This window comes from Psammomys obesus, unplaced genomic scaffold (assembly GCF_907164565.1).
Source record: "Psammomys obesus unplaced genomic scaffold, mPsaObe1.curated_primary_1811, whole genome shotgun sequence".
Classification (NCBI taxonomy): Eukaryota; Metazoa; Chordata; class Mammalia; order Rodentia; family Muridae; genus Psammomys; species Psammomys obesus.
In genome coordinates, this window is record NW_026596396.1 from 359744 (window position 1) to 380679 (window position 20936).

Consider the following 20936-nt stretch of genomic DNA (forward strand, 5'->3'; position numbering starts at 1 on the left):
AAAAAAAAAAAAAAAAAAAAAAAAAAAAAAAAAAAAAAAAAAAAACAAAAAACAAAAACAAAAAAACCCTGTATCCTATTAGTTCACCATGGATTAAAGCTAGACTTCAACAAAAACAGAAACAACAGAAAGCCTACAGACTCATGGAAACCCAGGAAATTCTACTCAATGACCACTGACTGGGTCAGGGAAGAAATAAAGAAAGAAACTAAAGACTTCTTAAAATTAAGCGAAAATGAAGACACAACACACCCAGACTTATAGTACACAATGAAAACAGTGATAAGAGGAAAGATCATAGCAGTAAGTGCCTTCAGAAAGAAACTGGAGAGAAGCCAGACACGGTGGCACACGCTTGTAATCCTAGCACTCAGTGAGGTAGAGACAGGTGGATCTCTGTGATTTGGAGGCCATCCTGGTCTACAAAGGGAGTCCAGAACATCTGAGGCTACACAGAGAAAACCCATGTCTCAAAAAACAAAACAAAACGAAAAAAAACAAACAAAAAAAAGAAGAAGAAATTGGAGAGAACTCTCTCATACTAGCAATTTAAAAATTAAACACACTTGAAATTTCTAGATCAAAAAGAAGCAAACACATCCAAGAAGAGCAGATAGCAGAAAATAATCAAACTCAAGGATGAATTTAATGAGTTAGAAACAAAGAGAATAATACAAAGAATCAACAAAACCAAGAACTGGTTCTTTGAAAAAAAAATCAGCAAGAAAGACAAACCATTATCCAAACTAACTAAAAAGCAGAGACAGATCCAATTAACATAATCAGAAATGAAAAGGCAGACATAATAACAGACACTGAGGAAATCTAAAGAATCATTTGGTCTTATTTCAAAAGTCTGTATTCCACAAAATTGCAAAATCTAAATAAAATGGATGGTTTTCTCGATAGATAACAATTACTAAAGTTAAATCAAGATCAGGTAAATAATTTAAATAGTCCTATAACCCTAAGGAAGTAGAAGCAGTTATCAAAAGTCTCCCAACCAAGAAAAGTCCAGGGCCAGATGGTTTCAGCACAGAATTCTACCAGACTTTTAAAGAAGAGCTAGTACTCCTCAAACAATTCCACAAAATAGAAACAGAAGAAACATTGCTAAACTCATTCTTTTTTGAGGCCACACTCACCCTGATACCTAACAACAGAAAGATTCAACAAAGAAAGAGAACTTTAGAACAATTTCCCTTATGAACATTGATGCAAAAATACTGAATAACTCACAAACAGAATCCAAGAACACATCAAATACATCATCTATCATGATCAAGTAGTTTTCAGCCCAGATATGCAGCGATGGCTCAACAAATGAAAATCCATCAATGTAATTCATCACATAAACTGAAAAAAAAATCCACATGATCATCTCATTAGATACTGAAAAAATTATCTGACAAAATCCAACAACCCTTCAGGTTAATAGTCTTGAAGCTATCAGGAATACAAGGTGCATACCTAAACACAATAAAGGCAATATACAGCAAGCCATTAGCCAACACCAAATGAAATGGAGAGAAACTTAAATCAATCCCACTAAAATCAGGGACAAGGATGTCCACTCTTTCCATACCTATTCAACATAGTACTTGAAGTTTTAGCTAGAGCAATAAGGCAACTAAAGGGGATAAAAACTGGACAAGAAGAAGCCAAAGTATCGCTATTTGCAGATGATATAACAGTACAAGAAACTCCAAAAATTCTACCAGGAATCTACAGTTGAAAGGCTACTTTTTGTTGTTGTTGTTTTGTTTTTCGAGACAGTTTCAATACTGATATTTTAAATTTTTTATTTATTATGTATGAGTGCTCTGTCTACATGTACACCTGCACGCCAGAAGAGGGCATCAGATCCCTTTTTAATAGATGGTTGTGAGCCACCATGTGGTTGCTGGGAATTTAACTCAGGACCTCTGGAAGAGCTGAGCCATCTTCCCTTCAGTCCCTCAATATGATTTTATATCCTATAACTTACTCTGTATGTTAGGTCCATGAGTTTTCCAGCAGGATCAATAGGATCTTTTAAGTAAAGAATCATGTTATCAAGAGGCTATAAACATTTTGATACCAAAAGCAGGTAAAGAAACAACAAAACAAAAAAAAAGGAAAAGAAATAGGAAACTACAGACCAATATGCAAAAATTCCAAGGTGGGCATAGTGGAAGGCAGCCACAAGGGGCTGTGTTTATGTCTGTGCCCATGTTACCATCAAGGGCTATGCAGCTATCCATGGTCCGTGCTGCAGCCTGAAGCCTTGTTGATGTCTCGAGGTCATGCTGTCACTGGGGGCCATTCTGATTTTAGTGACCTGCACTGCTGTCTGAGTGCTGTTCTGATGTGCTGCCACCGAGAGCTATGTCTAGGTCTATGGTCCTCCTTGCAGCCAGGGTCTGTGTTGAAGTTCATGGCCCAAGTTACCACTGAAGGCCATGGGGATGTTCGTGGTCTGGGCTACTGCCTTGAAGGTAAGTTGATGCCTGTAAGCCATGCTGCTTCTCGGGGCCATAATGAACTGAGTTGCCTGTGCTGCCACCCAAGGCCATGTTGATATCAGTGTTCTGGGCTGCTTCTGGGGGCCATGTTCATGGTCTTTGCTGTCATCAGAAACCTTGTAGAATGTCTATGATCTGTGCTCCCACTGACTATGAAGAACAAGGAGCCTAATTTTGCTGTGATACTGATGAGTACAGAACATAGTTAAGAGGGACAAAGAAGGCTACTGTGACAACCCCTACTCCCCTGCTCCCACCTCCCAAAGTAATAACCTAGGCAGGAAGTCACCAAAGAGAAGTATTAAAAGTATGATAAGGACGCTAAAGTTAGCTCCACAATTGATGGCTTCTGGGAAAGGACTAGTTTTATTTAAGGGGCTACCCACTATGATAATACAAATTGAGCTAGGCCTGGTGGTACATACCTGTAATCCCAGCACTCAGGGAGGTAGAGGCAGGCTGATCTCTGTGAATTCAAGGTCAGCCTGGTCTACAGATTGAGTCCAGGACAGCCAAGGGTACACAGAGAAACCATGTCTCAAAAAAACAAAACAAAGAAAACCCCACAAATTGATCTTAGTGTTTCTTTTTTATTTGTATTTATTTACTATTTTCTATTTTTTTTCCTTTTGGGGGGAGGTCACAAGGTAGGGAGCAGACATGGAAGGTAGGGGAAATGAGTGTGAGCAGGGTGCATGATGTAAAATTCCCACAGAACCAATAAAAATGTTATGTTAAAAAATTTCTAATAAAATGCTTACAAACCGAGTTCTGGAACACACTGAGAAGATTACACATTACAACCAAGTGGGCTTCATCCCAGAAAGGCAAAGTTGTTTCAACATACATGAATCAGTAAATGGAATACATCAGATAAATAAACTCAAGGACAGAAACCACATTATTTCAGTTGATGCTGAAAACCCATTTGACAAGGTTTTTGATAAAAGTCCTGGAGAGTGTAGGAATAGATGGAAAATACATCACATGATAAAGGCTATATACAATAAACCTATAGCCAACATTAAATAGAGACACACTGAGAATTTCCTCTAAAGTCAGGAATGAGACAAGGAAAGATACCCACTCTCCCCTTATTTGATATAGTGTCAAAGTGTTACATGTATCAATTAGACAAGAGAGAAACATAAAAGGGGTAAAAAGGAAGAGAAAAAGCCATCCTTATTTCTTTTTTGAGACAGGTACTTACTATATAGCCCTAGCTGGCCTGGAACATGTTATGTAGTCCAGGCTGGCTTCATTCACACTCATGGAGATCTGTCTCCTAAGTGCTAGGATCAAAGGTGTGTAATAACACATCCAGTATATTTCCTGTTTTTTTAGGTTTTGAAGAAAGGACCTTTCAGTGAAGCTCAGACTGTCCTGGAACTCATAGAAATCTTCCTGTCTCAGCCTCTCAAGTGCAAGGTTACAAGTATGTGTCACCACACTCAGTAACTAATGTCTTTTTGTCTGTTCATTTTGGCTTGAGAGTTCAGTTTGCCTTGGTTCAACAGAGGCAGTGATTTCTTTTTTTCCCTGGTGGTTATGTGAATGGAACCCACGGTTTATACATGCTAGGCAAATACACCAACATTGAGCCCCAGCCCTAGCCACATTTACCTGTATTCTCTTGTACTGGGGTGTTTGGATTCTTTTCAGGGTATGCCATAGGCTTACAAGTTAGGTATTTCTACCTGTGGCCCAGATTTAAGTCAAATACCATTTATTGCACGAATGACTTAGGCTTCAGGGATGATTTAAAAACAATTTTGTCAGTATACTTGTAATCCCAGCACTCAGGGATGCAGAGGCCAGAGGTTCTCTGTGAGTTCAAGGCCAGCCTGGTCTACAAAGCTAGTCCAGGACAGCCAAGGCTACATAGAAAAACCCCATCTCAAAAATCAAACCAAAAAACAAAACCCAAAACAAACAAACAACCCAATTGTGTCTAAGGCTCTGACTTCTCTTGTTGAGTTTTATCTCAGGTCATTAAGCAAGAAAAAGGTTCAGGACTCTTAACAATAACATTTTTTTAGAATACAGGGCAAGCAGAGAAACCACGAGTCAGAAATATTCTTTAACCTCTAAGCCAATGCTTCGGGGACTGAAAGTGACTGGCTCCTTTGGAGATTAGAACTAACCCATCTCATTTGTAGGTATACATCCTCATTTCTCTTTAGTGCATATCAGCTCAGGGACATACCTGGAGGTCTGTCCTGGAGCATGGATCAATAGGTGCCCCTACTAGAGTTGTCAGTGGGCGCAGCAAGTCACTTTCCCCTTACAACGACAAACTATCAGGCATAAATTAAATTATAAAGAAGAAAGGTCTAATTTGGTCCAGTTTGGGAGGCTTTAAGTCATAATGTAAATACTCTCTACCAGGCCTTCAATTTTCAAAGGTTGAAAGTACATGTTACTAGCATAATCCTGCCCAAGAATCCTTTACGATATGGGCCTATGGGCTGGAGAGATGGCTTAGTGGTTAAGAGTGCTTGCTGCTCTTCCAAAGGACCAAAGTTTGGTTCCTAGTACCCATCCATGTTGGGCAGCTTGCAATTGCCTGTAACTTCAACTCCAGGGGGACTTAATACTCATGATGTCTGAAAACATTTGTACTTACAATCACATACTCTTATACAGACATAGGCATGCACACACACAGACACACACAAACTAAAAACACAATAAATCTTAAAAAAAAAAAAAAGAAGCCATGGGCCTTTGAAGGCCATTCAAGATCCAAACTCATGAAGTTGTTCTGAGATGTGGTACTGGAGAGTCTACAGTGTTTGTCTGGGGACAGATTTCAGTTTCTACGTTCCTAGAGTGAGCTCTGTCTTGAATGGGTAATTTGACTTGGCCTGTACCCTCAACATGGAAATCAGGCTAAGAAATGAAGTATTTCCACCTCAGTCATCTCAGCTCCTACCTGAATTCATAGCTCACATACTGGTTTTGACTTTAACCTTCTGCTATTTAAAATGTTTTCTTAGGGCTGGAGAGATTGCTCAGAGGTTAAGAGCACTGTCTGCTCTTCCAAAGATCCTGAGTTCAATTCCCAGCAACCACACGGTGGCTCATAACCATCTATAATGAGATTTGGTGTCTTCTTCTGGTGTGTCAGCATACATGTAGGCAGAATACTCCATATATAATAAATAAATAAATCTTTAAAAAAATTAAGAATTTTTTTATTATACTTTAAATTTTGGTAAATAGCCTGGTCTATCTATTCATGTCACTGTCCTTGCACCTCAAAGGAGGATAGATCATTCCTCTCCCATGGCATCTGTTATAAATATCTACACAAGTAGTGACAGCCTGAGTGATGGCAGTGGTCCACATGTCAGTCTTCATCTGCATTGGTGGTGCCCATGTATTGGCAGACGGCATCATAGTGGAGCTCCATCACCTGCTTTTTGCCAGCAAGTTGTACCACAGCCTGACTCTGTTCTCTGTCCCGACTCAGAAGTCGTCCCACCTGAGGAGGAAATGGGGTAGAGTCAGCAAGGTCAGCCCAGATCCCCAGTGATCACATTTCCAGGCATGGGGCTCACCTTTCCAACATGTGGTCCCAGCACCACCATCACAGAGTAACCCTCTCCCTTGGGAACCAGGGTTTCCAGCATGTCTTCTCTCACATCTGCAGATGAGGGAGATGGGAATGAAGTCCACAGCTAGGACCAGCCTGGCCAGGTCCTGTTGGGAAAGCTTTTGCAAAAATTTATTAGACCTACTCTTCTAGCCTATGGCTAGATGGAGTCCCAATCTGCCTATTTCACAGGTAAGAAAACCAAGGAGTGGTTCTCAGAAATAAGCACTGTACAGGAGCATTTTCCTACAGAAACTATGCCTGCCCACAGTGTGAGCTCAGTACTCTTCTTCCTGTCAAGGCAATAGTTGTCACAGGGAAAACAGTCATATTCATGCTAATCTGACACAAAAAAACACATAGAGTTCAGGTAATCCCCTGTCAATGAAGTATGCTAGGCCTTGCAAAGAGCCTGAACCTTGTCCAACTCCCCAAGCTCATGACCTCAGAGATAATTCCTTTTTCTATTCTATACTTTTTCTTCTTCCCTACCTCTCTTTCTCCTTTTGTTTTCTCCCCCTCCCCTTTTTTTTCGAGACAGGGTTTCTCTGTGTAGCCCAGACCAGGCAGAACTAAACTCACAGACATCCACCCGCCCCTGCCTCCTCAAGTGCTGGATTATAGGGGGTGTACCATCACACTTGGTTCTTTTCTTTTTAAAACAGGATCTTATACTGCAACTCAGGTTGTCCTAGAACTCAGTATAATCCAGGTTGACCTAGGACTTGATTAAAACTGGAATAGATCCTTTTTTTCTTTTAATAATTTATTTTTATTTCCTATGCATTGGTGTTTTTCATGCATCCATGTCTATGTGAAGGTGTCAGCTTTTGGAGTTACATGAGCTGCCATGTGGGTAATTGAGAATTGAACCTGAGTCCTCTGGAAGAGCAGTCAGTGCTCTAAACCGTTGAGCCATCTCTCTAGCCCCCCTTTCTTTCGTTTTAATTTTTTTAGATTTCTTTTATGAACATGAGTGTTTTGCTTGCACGCACATCTGTGGTACCATATACGTGCATATTGCTCACAGATGTCACATCCTCTGAAACTGGAGTTACAACTTGTGCCCATGTGCGTGCTGGAAATTGAACTTGAGTCCTCTGGAAGAGCAGTCAGTGCTCTTAACCACGGGGCCATCTCTCTAGAATTTGGAAGAGACCCTTTCTTTATCATCCTCTAGGATGGTAACATCCAAGGTATAGTGGCTCAGATGTACCTTCTAGAAATCGGCCTTCATCTGTCCGACACACACAAGTATCTGGGCTCAGGACATCTTCAATTGTCATCTAGAGAGATAAATATGAAAAGTAAGATGTTAGTGAAGGGAATTATTTTAATGAGCCAGACGCCATGAAAGGCTTCAAAATTAGTTTCAGGCTGAACAGGTTTGAAAACAAAACTACAGTCCATGCAAACAAGATACAAAAACTCAATAACTTACCTGAAAATCAGAAACAATAATGTAGTAAGTGCCTTGAAAAGTCTCCAAGCACATTACAAATCAAATTAAAGATTAGCTAGAAATGCTGTTTAGCGGGACACTCACTCCATGATGTGCCTCCCTATCCCCTAGATCAGTACCAACCAATCAATGAAAAGACTACCTAATCACAGTAGGGAAACCCCCTAACTGTCTTTAAATTGAGCCTGGGTGCTCACGTAAGGGTAGCCTTTCTATGGAATGGTGGCTCCAGCATGCTGGCAATTTCTGGAGAATAAAATCTCCTTGCTTTTGCATACTACCTGAGTCTGAGGTCTTCCTTCAGTGATTCCCACACTTAACATTTGGTGGTCCTTACGGGGATCTCCAGAGACCTCTAAGCAAGGTAGTGGAACATTTGAGGGCACTGTTTTTCAACCCGACTTATCAGTAAGTTGTTTTTTCTTTTTTGGGGCACTTGTGTCTGGCATATTGTTTTTGTGTTCTGGAAGCCACAGGAATGCAAGGGGCTGAAATGGCTAACCAGGGCAGAGGATGCTCCAAACCCCAGCTCATCTGATTGTCTGTTGGTCTCGTAGTTTCCTGTGCATGGAGGAGACACAGGGAGTGCTGCTCAGCCTGTTTTATTCTGGGGAACGTACTACTGTTTCTGTTCGTGTTCTGTTAATTGTTGTAATTGTCTCCCTGTTATTGTTGTCAGATGACTTCACGTTTGTTTGTTTTGACTGTTGGCACCATTTCTCTTTTCTCTGTCCCTCTCCCTACTCTTTGACTAACCCTTTCTTCCAAAGATTTCCCCTGATATTGAGGAACTAGAGTGTATCAATGCTGCTTTCCTTCAAATCAGCCCTAGCTGGGACAGGAGGAAGGCACTCAGGAGTTATTGCTAGATTCTTGTGGTGAGTTTCAGGGTGGCTGCCAAATGCCCCACAAATATGTCAGGTAACTTGGGTAGTTCAGGGACCCGCAGAATCCCCTGACTTTTTAGAAAGACTCAAGAAAAAAAAAATGTTCAAAGGATCTGGGAAAACAAACTATGGCTCACTCCTTCTTAGTTACACCTGAAAAGTCACTTTTCCCCTGAAGGAAATATCTTTGTGTTTCATATTCTGGGAAAAAAGCCAAACTTCATTTACTGGCCAGTTAACTCTTAACTTAGTTTTAACTGATTTTAAGCCCTGCACCTTTCAGCTACGAGTGCCCCCACCTTCTGCCTGGATGAAGCTGGCAACAAGCTTAGGCTGCCTGACTGCAGCTTTCAAAAGGGACATTAGCAGCTTGATAGCTTCTCCATTTAAAAAAAAAAAAAAAGATGCTTTATGCCCACGAGAATTGGATTCAACAGGTAACTAAAGAAAGTAAAAAAAAATTTTTGACTGTTTTAAATTGGGTATGTATGGCTAAAAAACATCTGTAATATCTAAAACAAAAAAGTTAACTTCTATTATGTTCTTCTTGTGCAATATTTAAACTACTGGTGCTAGCACTGTTTGGTTTTCTATTTTAACTCTGTTGGAGTAAAAATATTTCTGAACTTAATGCTAAAATCTTGACAAAAAGAAAAATATATCTAAATGTATGGGTGCAAACTGTTGATCAAATGTGCTTCTACTCTCCTGTCTCATAGTTGGGACACGAAACATATATCCTAGGGTTGCTTAAGAAGATGTTACTATTCTGAGACAGGGTTTCAGACTGTGCTTGATTAATGAAGCATTAAAACTGCATTTCTGTGAGGTTCACATAAAAGAACTTCTTGTTGGCAACAAAGGTTTATAACATCAAAGTAATATATATGGTATTGATTTTAGAGACTGTTTGACAACTTTTAAAAATATTTAAGCATGTAAAACTATAGGACATTTTAAAATTTATCAAATATTTATAAACTCTTTATTATATAATCTTAATAAATTAAAAAAACCCTACTATTGAAGCAGATTAGGTTTATATGCCTAGTTTTCCTATGCTTCACTTTGTTAACTGGGAAGAAAATAATATTCCTGTTTAGGTGAATAAATTTTAAGATCTGGATGCTGCCATTGTTATTTAATTATATTGTTCCCTAAGCAAAGATGGTTACATAACAATTTGACTACTGAAATTTAAGCCTTGCATGATAAAATTTCTGTCTCTAATTGAACTTCTAAACAATAGTCCATAGGAATGTTTTTGAAAATTTTGTTATTGGCTATACTGAAAAGCACAAGGTTAAAAACAATTTTGTATTTCATATATGCTTTGAATAAATATAAAACTATAAAAAAATCATGAAATTGGCCTAGTCTGTTTTGAGAAACACGTGCCATGGAACTTTCAAATTAAAATCCATGACTCCTGTGGCACTAAATGTCTGAAAAATCAAGACACTTCCTCATTGAAGTATTCTAGCTACTTTGTGTTTTTCCTTGTTTTCTAAAAGTCAATGAAGCATACAGAGGCTTGAAAGAACAACTGGTCTTAGACATTAATATTATGTACCCTGTATAGCTTGCAAACACCAGTTGCAAATGTCCTGGAAAGTACAATATTTATAAAAATCACTAACTCATAAGGTTTATTCAGGCTAATTAAAGTAGATTTAAGGATATATATTTGGTTTCCTTGTTTTTACTAAGATTATTAGGAGAACCCTTTTTTTATAAATTGGGTCATTCAAGGAAATGTTATGTTTTATGATTGTATGTTATATGGGGATCAGGAAGTTCTCAATCTTTATATGTAAGGATTTTGATACTGGAAGAACTTCAATTCAACAATTGTCATTTTATTTTGGATTGTTAAAGATGATTGAAACATACAGGTTGATTGTTGATTGCCTCATGATTGTATTATTTAAAATATTCTTTAGAATATTTATGACTTATGCTTATGATCATGATTGATTACCAGGACAGACTTTATTTGGCCTTCTATATTTGTTTCACAAACTGTTGAGGATACGCAGAAAATGCAAGCTGAAGCTTTATCTAGTCCTTGTTTTATGTTTTTATAATTAAGCTCAGAATGGGTAATTAAGTATAAACACAGTTTATTTTAATTCAGCTATACTTAATACATTGTCTTCAAACACTTCAAAAATCTGCTAAACATGGCATTTAAATGTTTAATTTAAAAAAAAAAAAGCTAAGCTTACAGAAACCACAATGCCTAACAGTAACTGTAAGGTCTCTAAGAAGATAGATGGGGCACCAATGACTCCATCTGGATTATAGTATGCTAATCAATGGACAAGACTGCCACAAAGCCTTGCTACTGCTAAGGCTCAGACTGAGCTCTGGACAAAATGGGCACCTGGAGAGTTAATTGTCCCTTACTGCCTAAGACAAGGTGAGGTCAGTCTCTCCCATGCCCCTCTCTCCCCACCAAAAAAAGCCTTTCAGATTTGCTAAGCTCGGCAGCCAAAGACTGATACTGCTCTGGGACTTGTGCCCTCAATGAAGCCATCAACATCACAGGAGCTGTTTGGGTAATGGGTAAGCCTCTATTATTTTAACTGATACATAGGCCATTTGGAATACTTTCTGCTACAGTTTATCCTTCTCAGATCTTTGATGCTTTTGATTACTAAAACCTTATGATTACTGCTCCCAGTGATCAATGTCTCATGATAATTAAAATATTTTATTGTTCAACACTCTGAAATTAATCAGATTTCAAATTGTTTTTCAAGCCAACTTGTTTTATAAACTTATCAGTTTCAAAGAATAACTTATACCCACCTACCACAAGTGAAATGGACTCTAGGTAAGTACACCTACTTGTTCCTGAAAATGGAAAACTTCCCCTGGTCTTGAGATTCTTCACCTTCCTCAATGACCAGGAAATTTTAATTCTGTCCCTAGTCTATATTTGACTCAACAGATGTTCACTTGGCCAACAGACTCTATCCAGGGATCACCAATGGACCGTAAGCTAAACTCTGGAATTCCTGAAAGCTAATGCAAACCAGTCCAACTGATGTGATTGCTCCCTGTCTTTCAACCAGATTAACTCATTAGATGCTTTTATAAATGCCCAATTGCCCAGCCTTTGCTTGAAGAAGTTTTAGAAGAGAATTTGTCATCCAATGTGTCCCACCTAACAGGCCGAGTCAAAAAGGGCTCCCTGACATAAGGGGCAAATGATTACCTAAGTTTCTTAATGACACTAAACATAAGTAAGGACTGCTGATTCTGTCTAGATAGACCCTAAACCCTTCCAGAATCTTCAACTAGTCCTTCTTAAGTTTAGAGTCAATGGTTTGACTCTAGAGCAAAGCTCCAAGGGGAAGAATGAAGGGAATGATTGATTTTTAATAAGCCAAATACCATGAGAGGCTTCAATATTAGCTTTAGACTGAACAGGCCTGAAAACAAAACTACAGTCCATGGAAACAAGATGCAATAACTCAATAATCTCCCTGAAAATAAAAAAAAACAATAATCTAGAAACCTCCCTGAAAAGCCTCCAAGCACCTGACAAATCAAAGGTTAGCTAGAAATGTTTTGTTTAGCTAGTCAAAATGGTATTGTTACCTGGGCACACCTTGTTACCTGAACACTCCATGATGTGCCTCCCTATCCCCTAGATCAGTACCAACCAATCAATGAAAAGACTACCTAATCACAGTAGGGAAACCCCCTAACTGTCTTTAAATTGAGCCTGGGTGCTCACGTAAGGGTAGCCTTTCTATGGAATGGTGGCTCTAGCATGCTGGCAATTTCTGGAGAATAAAATCTCCTTGCTTTTGCATACTACCAGCGTCTGAGGTCTTCATTCAGTGATTCCTAGATCAAACATTAGAAAGTTAAAGGGCTCAGTCCCTGGGTGAGGAAGAGGACTAGGTTGTGGGGTTCATACCTTGGTGTTGTAATAGCGGCCGCCCTTGTATACTTTGTCAATGAAGCGCACACGTAAGTCCCTGTGCAGCCAGTGCTTGTTCTTTGGGGCTGCTTTCTCACTCTTCGCTACAGGTCCATCCTGTCTGTGGAGAAAGCCAGCACCTGGCTTAGCTTTTTGTCACACCCACATTGCAGCCAGCTTATCTTTAAAAGACATGCTGTGAAATGGACCCCCTGCTTTCCCAGTTCTTTCTATGCCCTGCCTTGCCTTGTAAGTTTACCCTGAATGAGCCACCCCACGCACTTTGCCTTCTTCAGAAATCCCAGAGGCCCAGGCTCCTACCGGTCTGGAGGGTATTTCCGCTTCTTCTCTGAATCTGTCTGTCTCCTCTTTGAGTCCTCGTGATTCTGGAGGGCCTTCAACGACAAGGCTATTCCAGGTGTTCTGTTCTGCTGCTCTGTAGAAGTTCTGCTCCCATGGACTGTTCAAGGGGGTATAGCGACAACATGAAGAAAGCCTTACTGTCTCACTGGCATTTCCTATCAATGTCCTTTGTCCTCCTGCCAAAGGCCACATTCTTTATCCACCTCCTTCTAGAAGTTCCTCTCAACCACCCAACCCACAACAAAGACAGCAGAGTCATCTGCCTAATATTTAGAACAGAGTGGAAGAAAGCTGCAGGTAACTCTAAGCTGTCCCTTCTGCACCCATTACTGTTCTGTTTGCCTCTCCTTTGCTCACACCCTAACCCTAGCCTCATATTTACCAAAAAAAAAGAGGACCGTCACTCCAGGACCTCCTGGGGATGGGAATTGGTTTCTATACTCATTTCTTGCTGCTTAGAGAGGATTGAGGATGCAGGGTATTAGATCAGGCCCTTCTCAGTCAAACCGAACAAACTGGGCTGAGCTAGGGGAGTCTAGGTGTGGCTTCTTGGTAGAGGCCCCTTTAGCATTGTCAAGTCTCTGGGTTCTATCTCTAGCACCACCAAACAAAAATGAGTCCTTTTGTCCCTTCTCATCCCTGAACTCTGACTGGAAGTCATACACTGCTCTTCCTCCCTACAGATCTGGAGAGCTTGCCTGTCCCCACTCTTCTCTAGGTCTCTAGCTATAGGAGTCTCACCTGGCTGTGAGGTGTGGTTATCAAACTCCTTCTGGGAAACAGGCTGAAGGCAATATTCACTAATAGTCACTACATGGTTGCCTACTGCCAGCCGAACCATGGCCCGTACGTTGTCAGGATCAAGGCCTTCTACCTAAGGTGGGAAGTAGGAATAAAGCAGAGGGTCAATGGCATACCACTCCTAGGCCCAAAATGTCTAGCCCTTACCTCCACCAGGTTTGACCTCTTTGTGTCTCTCTCACCATGCTGTGACCTTTTCATTTTTTTTTTTTGTTTGGTTTTGAATAGAGGTTCTCACTATGCAGCCCTGGCTGGCCTATAACTCAAAAAGATTCACCAGTCTCTGAGTGCTGTGATTAAAGGTGTAGAGCACTATGCCCAAATATATGCTGTGACCTTTGATGGCAAGCATGGTTCCTCTGTCTCCCTTAAGCAAAATGTAAAATGAAGACCTGTGTATATATGTGGTGTACATACATGTACTTACTGTTTGTGTGGAGTGTGCAAATGTGTGTGGAGGATGGACATCAACACCAGGTGTTGTCCATCCTTGAACGCTCATCACCTTATGCTTTTTCCTTTTATTTTTGAGACTTTCTCGGCTGGCCTAGAACTCAGTATATTATCAGGCTGGCTTCAAAGTTACAGAGACCTGCCTGCCTTTGCCTCTAAGTGCTGGGATAAAAGGTGTGAACCACCTTAAGTCTTTGACATTTTTACTTATGTGTATACATGTTTTGCCTGCCTATATGTGTCTGTACACCATGTCATATGCATGCCTGGTGTCTGCTGAGCCCAGAAGAGGGTTTTGGATCTCCTGGGACTGGAGTTATAGATGGTTGTGAAAGGTAATGTGGGTGCCAGAAATCAACCATAGGTCCTCTGGAAGAGCAGCTAGTGCTCTATCTGCTGAGCCATCTCTCTAGTCCCTACCACCTTTTTTTGAGATAGTGAACCCGGACTGCACAGATTCAGCTATGCTGGCTGGCCAAAGAGCTCCAGAGATCCACTTAAGAGTCTCTAATCTCCAGCTCTGGGTTATGGATGCCCAGCTTTCATGTGGGTACTGAGGATCCAAACTCATACCCTCATGCCTGCATGCTAGACAGTGATTACACTCTGAGGCATCTCCCCAACTCTCACTTTTTTTCAAAATAGGGTCCAGGCTAAACTAGTATTTGTCATATAGCCCAGGCTGGCCTTAAACTTGTAGCAATTCTCCTGTTTGAGCTTCCTAGGTACTGGGTTTGCATGCATAAGCCACCATGCTTGCTTCAGCCATCCTTTAAATACTTGTTTTATGGAAGTTGTGGGATGTGGCTTTCTCTCCCTTTTGGTTGATAACTGAGGCTCAAAAAGGCCCAGCAGATCATTCTGGAGTACCTACTAAAGCAATGGGCCAGGCAGGCCTGCAAGACTAGGGCTTATAGGGCTAGAGCAAGAGTTCAGCAGTTAAGACAAGTATCACTCTTTGAGCTCAATTTCCAGCATCTACACCAGGTGGGCCACAACTACTTATTAATCCAGCTCTAGGGGGGATCTAATACTGAGCACCTGTACTCATCTTTACATACACACATATTTTTGTTGTTTTGAAACAAGGTGTCACTATGTAATCTTGACTGTCTTGGAACTGTGTAGAGCACATTAAATTTATATAGATCTATTGGCTTCTGGCTCCTTACTGCTGGGATTAAAGGCATATATCACCATGCCTGGATAGATACACACAGAATTTAAAAAATAGTACCATGAAGATCTTTGTATTGTGGGAGTTCCTTCCTTTCTCACTCCTTGGCCATCTTGGTGGCTACCCTGAACATAAGATAGGTAGATGTTGGCCACAGACAGAAAGGTCTCTGGAGTCGATCAACTCTAGGCTCCAGTTTGTCATAAAAGTGAAAAGTAGGGGCTAGGATATAAGCAGACTCTGAGGATGATCAGACAGTGCTAAGCAACATTGGTTATTGTCACCAACAACTGACAATCTTAAACAGAATACTATGCCATGTTGGCCAGAACTGATGGCCATATTGCCAGTGGCAATAATACTGAATTGGGTACAGCAAGCGGAAAGAAATTACTAACATGATATGTGCACTGCCTTCATTGACCTAAGTGATTCTGATATTCTTATAAGCATGTCAGAACAGACTGCTGAAAAATAAACCAGAAAAGCTCTTCTTAGATAAAACTGCCAGGTTGTTTAAAACAGAAACATTTTTTGCTATGTATACGTATGTGGCATGCATGCACATACATATGTGTCTGTATGTATGTGACTGCATGTATGTGAAGGCTCAAAGTTGATATCAGATGTCTTCCTCAATTGCTCTGCACCTTACTAAAGCAGGGTCTCTTGTTGAATCTGGAGCTGGCCGGTCCAGGTTGCTCTGAGGATTTTACCATTTCTTCCTGAATGGTGAAAAGTATGTAATTCAAGCAGGTCTTGAATTTGTGATCTCCCTGCCTCAATTTCTGGAGTGTTGGGATCATGGGCATGTACCACGACACCTGGCTTGATTGGCAGCCTTTCTACCCACAGTTCTTCCTCACTCTGGCCCTGAAATTAATCTTCCCTGCTACCTGACATGGCTTTGGGGATATGTTGTTTCTTACCTTCCCATAGAGGCCCCGGTGAGGGCCAGAAAGGACAACCACAGCTCTCCCAGGCACCAACCCTTGAGGTTGGCCTTCCTTATCCTCTTGATCCTCATCTGGTATTGATGGGTGGTAAGAGCCAGCAGAGCCCAAGGCCTTGGCCTCCATCAGGTTGGCACCCAACCCTAAGCCCTTGGGCCTTATGGAGTTGACTTGGGGCTTCACTACCCTGCAGAGAAGAACACAGGCTTCTGTGAGTACAAATCTTCAACACAACCCTGCCAACATCCAAACCTACCTTGGAAATACTTACATGTTTTTTTTTTAAATTTGTGTATCCTTGTGCACTGTGACATGCACGTGAAAAGCAGAGGACAACTTGTGGGAGTCTATTTTCTCTCAACCACATGAGTTCTGAGGTCATAAGGTTCAGAGGCAAGGGCCTTTACCTGCCCAGCCACCTCAGCAGCTCCACATCTCTATTTACATTACCCTTTTTGATACCATATTAGAATATTATGAGCTATAAAAATGCCAGCTTTTCTTCTCTTGTGGTGTTAGGGGTTGAATCCAGGGCCTCAATGCATGATAAGCATACTCTACTACTGAGTTATATTTTCAACCCTCCAAATAGCAATTTCAGTTGGTTCAACTGAATGAACTTGTCATATATACTATCAATTCCATCCTATCTACCAGTGCCAAGTTAGGTCCATAGAAACAAATATACTATTATCGCTACAGAAAAAAAAATCATATGATATGTACACACAGTAAGAGGAACAGCACAGAATGTTTAACACCAATTTCAGTCATATTTAGCTATCAAATGACTTAGGAATTCTTTGGGATTTACAACTGCAAAGGGATTTTTGCTTTTCAGTTCTAGGGATGGAACTCAGGATTTTTTATATGCTAGGCAAGCCTGTCACTAGCCCAACAAAGGGATTAATTAGAAATCTAAGCAGTAAGAGTAAAGATGCTTAGTTTCTGCTTACCAGGGACTAGACCCTACCACATGTACTTTGTGAGTATAGTTTCATTTAACTCTTGCAACAAACCTGTGAGGTCAGTACTACCACCTGCATTTTTCAGATGAAGAAATTGACCTACAAAGAGGAAACTATATATGTGGGATCTTCTTAGTGTTTTGAAGGCAAGTCTGAGGTTGCTTGTTTTTTTGTTTGTTCTTTTGCAATAACAAGGTTGAACCTAGGCTCTGTGGAAACCAGAGTAGTGGTGATAGGGAAAAATGGCCTCCCTCAGCACCTGGATTATTTTCGATTAAATGTAACCACAGGGGTCCTGTTTCCACCCATGGCCCCACCCACTACCCTCCACCAAACTCACTGACTGAAAGTATTGCCGATGCCCTTGCCAGGTTTCCATCCCATGCCCCGCAACATAGCGAGCCCGTAGGCTTCCACAGGCACTGCCTCATAGTCGGCTTCCTCTGGCACCTATTGGTCAGGCAGGAGAAGGGAGTCAGGCTTTGCTTGGGATGGGCCCTCTGTTTGCAGTACATTCTTTGCCACTCACGGGGTAACTTTCTGTAGACAGCTCACAGGAGAGTTTTGATTTGTTCTCATCCCCCCTCACTTTGCTCCTCCACCCCCTCCTTAGTCCTTCAACAAAAATGAAACCACTTTTAGAATTATTTTACTCTATGTGTGTAAGTGTTTTGCTTGCATATATGTATGTCTAACGTGTGTTGTGCCTGGTTTCAGTGGAGGTCAGAAGAGAGCACTGGATGCCTTGGAACATGAGGTATAGAAAAATGTGAGCCATGTGGGTGCTGGGGTTGAACCCAGGTTCTCTACAAGAACAACAGTGTTCTTAACTTCTGATCCATTGCTCTAGTACCCCTGCTCCCCCAATTTGTTTGTTTGAGACAGGATCTCACTATGTAGCTCTGGTTGTCCTGGAACTTTCTATGTTGACCAGATCAGGTTGGTTTCAAATTCAGAGATCAGGCGGCCTCTGCCTCCTAAGTGCTATCATTAAAGACATGGACCATCATACCCAGCTTCAACAAGTATTTATAAAGAAGCTATTGCAGAGGATGGAGAGGCAGCTCAGCATATAAAAGCCATGGTGTACATACAGCATGTAGGAAAAAGTCATACACAGGAAATTAAAATAAATGTGCCTTAAAATTTTTAAAAGGGACCTTATCTGTGGAAAGTGCTATTTTAGGTGCTTGAAGATAAGAAACTAATAAAATGGAAAGCCTCTGTTGGGGCTTATGTTCTTTGTCAAGACATACAATAAATCAGATTCTGAGAACATGATATAGCAGGTGATAATACATTTCATAAAGAAAAATAAAGCAGTACCGTGTACAGTGGCACTGCCCAGTAGTCCAGCTATGTATGAGATGAGGAAGCAGTCTAGCTCACACCCAAGAATTTAAAACCAACCTGGGCAACATGGTAAGACCATCACCTCAAAACCAAAAATACTGTCTAAGGGAATGCAAAGGGAGACGGGTGCCAGTGACATGACAGTTAATCAGATAAATGACAGAAGAAGAGATGAGAATAGGAGAAGAAAAGTGCTCCAAACAAGACTCAGTTGTAAAAATAAAGGCCTTTTTGGCTAGAAGGCACTTGCCATACTTGGGAGGTAGGAGCAGCATATCTCTGTGAGCTCAAGGCCAGCCAGAGCTACACAGAAAGATCCTGTCTCAAGTAAAATCAACACGATTGAAATGGAGAGGTGGAAGCAGAAATGCTAAGAAATTAATGGGGAGAGCCAGGAAAGAGTCATGGGACTTACGAGTCAGGTGTGAGCCCCAAGAAAGACCCATGAGAAAGCCGCCCAGCATGCTAGTAATGAGGACAACAAGAAGTTATCATCGGATTCTGGATATACTGAAAGTGGAGATGCTGAGGTTGGGCTGAGAGGCTATGTGCAGAATATGCAATAAAAAGGGAAGTCAAGGATTGGCTCCAAGAATATTAAGCTGAGAGGAAGGATAGATAAATTGCAGTCATCAAAAATGTAGAGGGTGTGGAGGTTTGAAGGTGGGGAAATTAGAGAAATGAACATAAGGCTGAAACAGGATAAAGTGAAATATGGGCTAGAGGTATAGTTCAATGACAGGGATCTTAGCACAGGGAAGGTTCTGGTTCCAACCAAAGCATAGAAAGAAAAGAGAAAATGTGAGGCTTTTGTTGGTTTTGTTTTGTTTTTTTTTTTTAAGGAGAAAAAGTGGGATGTAGTTCACACACCTTTAGTTCCAGCACTTGGTAGACAGAGGTAGGCAGATCTCTGCGAGTTTTGAGTCCAGCCTGATCTACGTAGAGTTTCAGGACAGCCAGGGTTACATAGTGAGAGAGACCCTGTCTCAAAAAAGGGGGGGCGGGGTGGGGACCAGAACACAAAGCCTGATGGAAATGGACGCACAAAGACCAGAAGTTCAAGGTCATTTTTGGCAACAGAGTGAATTCACAGCCAGCTTGGGCTAGATAATATTGTTCCCAAAAGAAACCAAGGCACATTTGAAGACAGAATAGTTCAGTTAGCCAGGCACAATAGCACACACCTGTAACCCCAGCACTGAGGGAGGCAGAGACAGGCAGATCTCTGTGAGTTTGAGGCCAGCCTGGTCTATAAAGCAAGTTCAGAACAGCTAAGGCTACACAGATAAAGTCTGTCTTGAAAAAAACCAAAAAGAGAAAAAAGAAAAAGACAATAGTTCAACTGAAAGGATGCATTGTAAAAAAATTATGAATAAGAGCTAAAAAGTGGAGCTCAAAGCTTCATCATTTTTACAAACACTTTTCACCTCTCTGCTGTTATTTCTTCATTCCTTTACAATTACTTGATACAATGCAAGTTGTCTCAGATTGACACATAACACACTGATTTCCCACAAATGTACTGTTTCTTGGGCTATTGCTGCCATTAAAAGTACCCACTCTGGGGGCTGGAGAGATGGCTCTGCAGCAAAAAGTACTAACTGCTCTTCCAGAGGTCCTGAGTTTGATTTCTAGCAAACATATGGTGGGTTACAACCATCTGTAAAGGAACCTGATTCATTCTTCTGGTGTGCTTGAAAACAGAACACTCATATTAAAAAAAAAAAAAAAGTACCCACTCTGAGCTTGGCGCGGTAGCACTCGCCTTTGATCAGAGGCAGGCGGATCTTTTTGAGTTCAAGGCCAGCCTGGTCTACAAAGCTAGGACAGCCAAAGCTACATGGAGAAACCCTATCTCAAAAAAAAAAAATACAGAGTACCCACTCTGATCTTTCTTCTTTCACCAAACCCTAACTATCCTTCATTCCTGCTACTCCTATGAGTGTCCTTACCACCTCTATCCTGGATTAGACTACTTGCTTTCTTTCCTACCTTTACTTACTAGTCATTTTTGGTCATGTCAGCCAGGGGGGAGCGTCTTACAACCCGTCTGCTCATGAAATTTTTCCCACGGTTCTCATTTTGCTCACAGTAAAAGACAAATTCCTCTCTGTGGCTCAGAAGGTCCTTTGGATCTGGTCCCTTCTACCTTCATCTACTGCCTGATACCTCATTCGTTCCAATTCAGTAATACTAGTTTCCTTAGTGTTCCTCAGGCACAACAGGCTAAAAAAAAAAGAAAGAAGAAAAAAGGAAACAAAGTGGCTTCAAATAGTGTATACCCTTATAGCATTTGTTTTTCCCATCTCCCCTGCTGTCCACCTCATTCAGATAATCCCAGAATTCAAGTACTTTTTTTTAAAAAACACCCTTCTATCTATTTGTTAATGCTTCAATAAGGATGGAAGGAAGAAATGGCAAAGCTTTGACACACACACACACACACACACACACACACACACACACACACACACACACAC

At 41.0% G+C, this 20936-nt stretch overlaps 1 protein-coding gene across 1 annotated transcript in view; it reads right to left on the reverse strand.

The window, feature by feature from the left end:
• Nucleotides 1-3080: 3080 nt before the first annotated feature.
• The window catches only part of Gpkow (G-patch domain and KOW motifs), a 19705-nt gene continuing 1849 nt past the window's right edge, over nt 3081-20936 (reverse strand). Inside the window, exons 4-11 of the mRNA XM_055597518.1 lie at nt 17444-17553; nt 16112-16322; nt 13493-13625; nt 12710-12848; nt 12386-12509; nt 7319-7388; nt 6068-6153; nt 3081-5991 (exon numbers count right to left, since the gene is read on the reverse strand). Of these exons, the coding sequence (XP_055453493.1) occupies nt 5857-5991; nt 6068-6153; nt 7319-7388; nt 12386-12509; nt 12710-12848; nt 13493-13625; nt 16112-16322; nt 17444-17553 (1008 nt within the window). The 3' untranslated portion in view covers nt 3081-5856. The remainder of the gene's footprint in view (nt 5992-6067; nt 6154-7318; nt 7389-12385; nt 12510-12709; nt 12849-13492; nt 13626-16111; nt 16323-17443; nt 17554-20936) is intronic.